Source organism: Gekko japonicus, unplaced genomic scaffold (genome assembly GCF_001447785.1).
Source record: "Gekko japonicus isolate JY-2015 unplaced genomic scaffold, Gekko_japonicus_V1.1 scaffold232, whole genome shotgun sequence".
NCBI lineage: Eukaryota > Metazoa > Chordata > Lepidosauria > Squamata > Gekkonidae > Gekko > Gekko japonicus.
In genome coordinates, this window is record NW_015162481.1 from 109,804 (window position 1) to 117,772 (window position 7,969).

At 41.0% G+C, this 7,969-nt stretch overlaps 1 protein-coding gene across 2 annotated transcripts in view; it reads left to right on the forward strand.

Annotated features, from left to right (window-relative positions):
* Nucleotides 1-7,969, forward strand: part of RNF19A (ring finger protein 19A, RBR E3 ubiquitin protein ligase) — a 64,618-nt gene that overhangs the window by 38,890 nt on the left and 17,759 nt on the right. For both annotated transcript variants that reach the window (XM_015405868.1, XM_015405869.1), the window contains one exon: nt 1,864-2,610. In XM_015405868.1, coding sequence (XP_015261354.1) covers nt 2,015-2,610 — 596 coding nt within the window. In that variant the 5' untranslated portion in view covers nt 1,864-2,014. The remainder of the gene's footprint in view (nt 1-1,863; nt 2,611-7,969) is intronic.

Here is a 7,969-nt window from a genome sequence, read left to right on the forward strand (position 1 = left end):
CCCATTTCTCCCTTCTTTACAAGAAGTTCTCTGCATATTCAGATTTGTTAGGTCTGTCTTTATATAGGACGATCTCATTGTCTCCTTTTCCAATCCTATAATGGAGAGGGGCTGAGTATCATCACATGACTCCTTAGAATAGCAAACTTGTTCCTCACCAACACTTTGTTTGGGCTGTACCAGTTCTTCCTTAATTTCAATATCCGGTTGTATACTCTGCCGTTTTTCAGTTATATTCGCACAAGCCTCTTCAAACCCTTTTTGTATTCCTTTCTGTATTCCATCTCTAAGTAGTTTCAAAAACTGCTCAATGGTTAATTCTCCCACAAGCAAGTTATCATCCAACTCTTCCTCCTCAATTCCCTCTGCAAACGCCATTTTTGTTACACAGTTAATTTTTAAAGTCTCAGCTTTGTTAAAAATGCTTGTGTGAGCAATGGGGTGGGGTTGCATACATTTTTAGCTATTAATTCCTTTTCACTTATGGGCATCTTTGTGTTGATGGGAGATAGATGATTTTTCTTTTTCTTTTAAGGTCTGTTTATTTAAAAGATTTATACCTCACCTCTCAAGTGAAAGTTTCCTTACCTAGGATTTCTGCTGCTGGGGCATGGATAGTTACTAGGGATCTGTGCTTTGTCTCTTCTTCTCTCTTCTGGTACCTTGAGGGAAAAAGCCTGTCATTAATTTAATAACAATTGGCATTTATTTCTGGAACACTTAACATACATTATTTTTAGCATTAGCATATATTTAGCATTAGCCCTATAAGGTAGGTTGCTGTAAACTTCCTGTTGCACAAGGGAATGCTGAGGCTGAAAGACAGTAACTTGCTAAAGACCATCTAGAGTTTTGAAAGGTTTGAACTGGGGGATTCTTGATTTATAGTTTGTACTTTCACCCCTACAATGCACCATTTGAATTTTATTGGAATTGCATGTAATGATTCACTCGTTGAACTTTGGTGGAAGATGTTACAGTCAGGTTGTGCCTGACTTTCAGTATGAATCCTGCACAGACTATTTACGTTTCTTTCTATTCTTTAGAAGTACCAGCTTCAAAAATAGAGTCTCATCCATATTGAATGATGGGTTTTGGAAATATATTGTTGAGTATTCTGCCAACTTTTGTGGGACGTTTCAAAGAATTTAGACATTGTTATTTCACTTGCCCCTCCCCCCCATATGCAGCATGTGCATTTTGATGAGCATATTTATTTCATTATATAAACCATATGAAATGCAGTAAACTTTCACTTGCCCCTCCCCCCCCCAGTTTCTATATTTTGATGGGGATATTTATTCCATTATATAAACCATATGAAATGCAGTAAAAGACATTCTTGTCCTCCAATGATATTAGCTTGCTAATTGTGGTGGTAGTGGTTGAAGAAAGTGCCATCAAATCACAGCCAACCTATAGCGACCCAGTAGAGATTTCAAGGCAAGAGATGATCTGAGGCAGTTTATCATTGCCGGCTTCTGGGTAGCAACCCTGAACTTCCTGGGTGGTTCCCCCATCCAAGCACTCACCGGGGTGACCCTGCTCAGCTTTTGAGATATGACAAGATTAGCTAGCCTGGGCCATCCAGGTCAGGGCTGATTGAAAGCTATGCAAAAGTAGTTTGAGGCAAAGAAGACAAAGAAGCTATGCAAAAGTAGTTTGAGGCAAAGAAGATTTATTTTTTTTATTTGATTTATACCCCCCCTCCCCACCAAGGCAGGCTCAGGGCGGCCTCATGGGGTGAGCTGATGAGGAAGCAGTAATGTAAATTTAAGAATACAAGTCCTTTGGAAATTACAAGCAATTCATGTCCTGTGTCATGCTAATATCTGGTTTATTTCCCTCCTTTTCCTAATTTAGAGTCCCTGAAGAATTTCCTGGAGTTACATGTTGGGAAGAATTTTCTGCATGAACAAGACGGGCCATGCACAACATGACTTAAGTGTGCTGCTACTTAATACTTACTTCATCCTTAAAATGGTTAGAGTTGTGTGTATTTGATTCCTTTCTGATGAATATTTTAGCCATGAGTTTACATCGGCAAATGGGATCCGATAGAGACCTCCAATCTTCTGCCTCCTCCGTCAGCTTGCCTTCAATTAAAAAGGCACCAAAGAAGAGAAGAATTTCTCTGGGATCTCTCTTTCGAAGAAAAAGGGATACAAAACGCAAATCCAGGGATATAAATGGAGGTGTCGATGGGATTGCAAGTATTGAAAGTATACACTCGGAAATGTGTACAGATAAAAACTCTGTGTTCTCTACATATGCATCTTCTGACAATGGAACGACCGTTAGCAGCAAACAAAGTGGAGATTTCATGGAGTGTCCCCTGTGCCTTCTGCGACACTCAAAGGAGAGGTTCCCAGAAATAATGACTTGTCATCACAGGTCTTGTGTGGATTGTTTACGTCAGTATCTCCGGATAGAAATCTCTGAAAGCAGAGTTAATATCAGCTGTCCAGAGTGCTCTGAACGATTTAATCCCCATGATATTCGATTAATATTAAATGATGACATCTTGATGGAAAAATATGAAGAATTTATGCTTAGACGTTGGCTTGTTGCAGACCCTGATTGTAGGTGGTGCCCTGCTCCTGATTGTGGGTAAGTGTATTGTTTTTGTTGTTTTTTCTCTCCCCAGTTCCAATAATTCTGTAAAGTACACAACATTTACTTTCCTTAGAACTTAGTAGCTAGAATCTACCCTGATTTTCACTCTTTAAGTAGTAGATAATGTTATACCTTATTTCCGGTCATTGAAATTCTTTTAATTAACCATTTTAATATTGGCATATGAAGGGTTTTCCTTGTGATATGCCTTGGAATGTAGAAACTAGGTTTTCTAGTTGACAAGTAAAACAAATGGAGAGAAGAAAAGGAGACATGATAAAGTGTTCACAGTATTATGTAATGCTGCTGCTTCAGGTACCAGAGAGTTTTAAGGAAAGGCTTTAATTTCTTTAGAATTAAATCTAAACAGTTGCAAAGTTTTTGCTAGGTATTCTTTTGGTATTTTTGTATTTTTTTAATATGCATGTGTGCATTTGAGTGTGCATGAGCACCTGGAAGTCATGGTGACCTCTGGTGACTGACCCCTACTGGAGGCATGTAGGATATTCAAAGAGGTGGCTGAATAAATCCTGCCCCTTCCTCCCAGCTCTGGTATTCCAAAGAGGTCTCCCATCCAAGTATTTGCCAGGGTCTACTCTGCTTAGCTTCCAAGATCTGAAGAGATTGGGTTTACCTGAGCTATCCAGGTCAGTGCTTTGCTAGGTATTTTTAAAAATAAAACTTCACTTGTAAACTTTTTTGAATATGAAAGTTGGTATTAAAAAGTCTCTTTAATTATACTTCCTGGCATCAGCAGTTCTAATGCTGAGAACACCAGCTGTTGAGTGCCAGCAGGAACGCTGTGTATGAGAACCAAAAACAACTTGCTGTTATTTAATGCTAGGCTAATTTTCTCAAAACTTTAAATGCTTTGTTTAAATATTAAACATCTTCTGAATGTTGTTATTAAACCTAAAAAGATTTATGGTTTCCTACCCAGACTGTGAAGTTCGCTTTGATCTTCTGTGAGATTAGCATCATGTTACAAGAGTACACTTGTGTGTGTAACTCTGTGATAGTGCCTGTAGATCACATCTATATCACAAAACCCACTAAACTAAGTATTTCCTATTTTAAAAGCACATAGTAAGGAGAGCCTCATATCACATTGCCAAATTGTGTGTGAATAGAGAAGGTGCTTTGCGAGGGAAAACGTGGATGCTTTGGGAATAGTATGTGACTGAAGTAGGTAGGTAGATAGGTACAGTTGACATAAAGATAAAATAAAGGCCAGAGTTTGGAACAGAAGAGAAGGAGAAGCAGCTTAATGACGATGAATTTGTGACTGCCTAAGAATTTGTCTTGTAGACAAATAAAATGTTTGAGCCTTGCATTCATCCCTGCACCTGCTGTACTTCATGCCATATTTTAGTTTCTGCAGTAGTATAAGATCAGAAGTCATGAGAGTTCTGTTTCCTTATGTTACAGAACAGGTATTGTATTTTTAAAACACCTTGTGGTCTATGGCTTCCTAACACATGGTTCCAGAACATCCTGTAGCTGTTTGACTTGCTGATTCAGTGAATTGTATCCAAGCCATTCTTGGCAGTCCTCAGACAAATAAAACTTTCCTTGAAGTGCAAGATTACTGAATTTGAGTTCATTCACAGACCTCCCAGGGCTTGAATAGGTACATAGAATTCTTATCTCACTACATATGCTAATTTTTTGCCCCCAAGCATTTCCCCTGTACTCTAGTCAAGCTAATTACAATATGCATTTTACCTTTGTATCCTTTACAAGCATTCTTTGCAACACTCCTTCTGACTGGGATAACCCCGATCAGATCTCTATTCCTACTTTTGTCTGATGGGATGAAGTCTGGTTGGGATGAAGGACATGTAGGGTTATGAGAGTACAGTAGCAAGTTCATGGAGGACTTCAGACAAGGAGTTTGTGTGGAAATGTAAGAGGGTACAGGAAACTGGCAGGTAAGCATTTAAGAAAGGGTCTGGAGAACAAAAGAGGGGAATGATTTTGGCCCTGGGTGCAAGTTACAGGTGAGGGGACTGACTTTAATCCTTCAGAGAAGGAGGTTGCAGTAATCAACATGTGAGTTGACCAGAGTACTAAGGGGGTGTGGTAGGTGTCAAGGAGCGATGTAGTTTTTGTGTTTTTGTAAAGTGGGAAGTGACACATCTTAGCCACAAAGATATAATGAAACTTGTTCTGTCACTCAATTGGAGGCGTGTCCCCCCTTGGCCCAAGCTTTTCTCATTCTGTTTAAAGATTTCCAATTGATTGCTGTTAATATCTATATGCCCCCTTACCAAGATAAAAATATTCTTAGAGCCCATTGGATGCGGTTGAATGGCTACCTTACTAACCACTCTATTAAATATCCTGAAGCTTTCTTTCTATTGGTGGGTGATTTTAATGCTAGAATAGGTAATGACAACAATCAAATTGGTTCTATGCTTCATTGGGATGATGATGGTTAGCTGGAACATTATCAGTGTGATGGAATTACTCCCTGAAATGTCTAACTATTTCACATTAATGGAAGTACAGTCCTCTTTTGGGTCAGGCATATCTCTATTGAGAGGCATAAACAATTGCCATGAGATCAGAAAACTCCTCTTCCTAGCTGTTCCCAATCTGTGAAGCACTAGATGTGTATTTTTCCTTGACTTTCTATTAATGTACCATGCTGTGATTCTTTTTTTAAATAGTTTTTGCCCCTAGCTGTGGATCTGATGAGGCTCTCTCAAGGTTCTTGTTACGGATTTCCACTCTTAATTTTGTTTTCCATTCATCTCACATTTTCTGTGAAACATATTTATACTTCGTAACATCTTTCACATTCTAACTATATTGTGGGAGCAGTCCTCCATATTCTTGTTTTTGTTAATATTTCTTTCAAATAGCAGAATTTGACTTTTAAATTTATTTCATTTATACCCAACCTCTCTCCTCAGTTGGGACTGAAAGCAGCATACATCATTCTTTTCACCTCCATTTTATCCTTACAACAACCCTGTGAAGTAGGTTAGGCTGAGAATGTGCGATTGGCCCAAGGTCACCCAGCAAGCTTCCATGGCAGAGTGGGGAGTCAAACCTGTTCAGTGCTGTAACCACTTCTCCACACAGGCTTGAAGAAACGTTCCAGTCTAACTGCATGGGCTGGGCAGTATTTTCTTTAGATTATGAGACCAAGGACTGCTGTTGACCCCATGTTTCTGTATGCATGTGATTGGTTAAGTGACCTTTCACATCCCATTCAAATGGTTGCTGCAGTAGCAGCAGAAATATAGGAGCAAACATGGGAAATGGGCCAGGTAGCCTTTAAGGAACTGGGTGCTATTTAGTACTGAGTTCTCCTGAAGAATATCAGCAGTTAGAGGGGAAAGCTATGAGGCCAGCATTGTAGCCAGGGATTTTTGGGGGGAGGGGGGGCTGGGGCAGTACTAATTAAATTAAATTAAATGAGCTAATCTGTGGTGCTCCCACCCCAATCCCCAAACCCACCCCAATTGCCAGCTCTTTCTGCTTCTTGGCGGGTCAGGTATTGTTTCCTCCTTCCGCAGGAAGAGCAAAGCAAAACCCTTAGTCTTCAGAAAAGTGCACTGAATCCTCCCCCTCCAAAAGGCGAAGCACCGAATGACAACAGGGGCCAAAGTGAAGACCACAGACGGGTCAGAAAGGGGCGAGATGGCACCAGCGCTGCCTGGCACCTGGATGAATGGGGGCAGGAATCCGGGAAAAGGGCGCACAGGGCCAGGGTCCCACGGTGGCAGGACCTGTTTGTAAATCTTCAGACTTGGGTAGCACGGATCTTTCTCCTGCTCCCTGGGCAGCACTGTTCAGGGGATGTGAGTGGGTGGTCCAAGCCCTCTCCTCAGTTCAGCACACCAGGGAGGGCCACTCAGATGCGCCTGGCCCTCAGTCTCCCATGACTATCTGTCATTGTCATTGTCCTCCTGCCTCTTCTGCTCGGAGGGAGGCACCGGAGGAGAAGGGAGGTGAGCTGCAAGGCCAGGTAGTGCCCAGGCTGGCTGGAGGTTGGGCTCCAGCTCGGGCATTCTGGTGAAGGTGCTGCAGCTGCTAAAGGGGGTTGCCACCCTGTGTGCCCCACCACTGGCTGTGGCCCCGTGTGAGGCTGTCTTCTGAGGCTGGCCTGGTACTTGCATAGTGTCTGTTGTATGTAGATTAGCTGTAAATCCTTTTAAATGTAATTAAGTCTAAATGGATTCTAGCTTGTTTAGAAAAAGAAAACCTCTTCAGAAAACAGAGGCATATACTGTTAAATGCTTATCTGTACAGAAGGCATAACTGACTATCAGTAAAACTCTCAGCACCACCACACAGACATTTTCAAATACTTTCATGTTTGCTTGAAATATTTTTGGAACAACTGCGTCATAGATGATGGACATAAACAGCAAAATATTTAAAATAAAAATGTGTCCATGGGGAATAGTTGGACGATTACAACACTCTTAACTGTCTTCTTATACACTCTGTCTTGTTCTCGATGGTTGGTAAAGAATAAAAGGGAATCAAGAGTAACAACCTCCTTGACCCTTTTTAGAGGCTTGCAGTTGTGACATTCTCAGTCTGTGTTTTTTGAGAATGGAGTGTGCTGCAGAGTTCTGCTCATATGTTAACTGAGCACAGAATCACAGACTAATTAATGAGCCAGCGCAAATCAGACTGCAGGGTTTCGAGACCCCAATGTGTGCAAGCTGTTTACTGCTGTACTACACTGATGCCTGCCCTTTCAGCTGTGTATAATCCTAATGGTCGAAAGGTTGCTAAGTTAGAAAGAAAACTGTTGGTGTGATCCTGCGTGGAGAATTTGGGTATTGTGCCATTTTATTGGCCCCAGGTGGACTTTTTTCCGTGTTAGGGATCAACTGCTGCCTATCTAGTTTTGGAAGAGCAAGTCAACATGCTGCTATAGCTAGAGATGTAAATGTTTCCGGAAATTTTGAAGCTATTAAAAATGAGATTGTATGTTTTGTAGTATCGTAAACTGACGTGTGCTATTAAAAAAAATTGTGGGGTCCTGAACAGGCCTGAGAGCTGCTAATCAAACATTGTGCAGTCAAGTCTTTTGTTGTATGAGCTGCTAGCTGCATTTCTAGCAAACAGCCTCAGGTCAGATAAAGGGAAGCGGAAATGTTCCCTGAAAGGAGAATTTGAAAACTATTGATTTCTCTAACAGTTCTCTAATACTGTTCTTAATTTTTGTAGCAGTGATAATGTTGTACATTACATATACTCATTTCCATGACTAGTGGTAGTATTGCAATGCTTCTCCCCCAGCACCTGACAGGCTGCTATCGGAAACCAGTGTGGGGGGAGTTGTTTTGTCTGAGGGAAACCCACTCGTCTCAGTAAGAATTCCTCA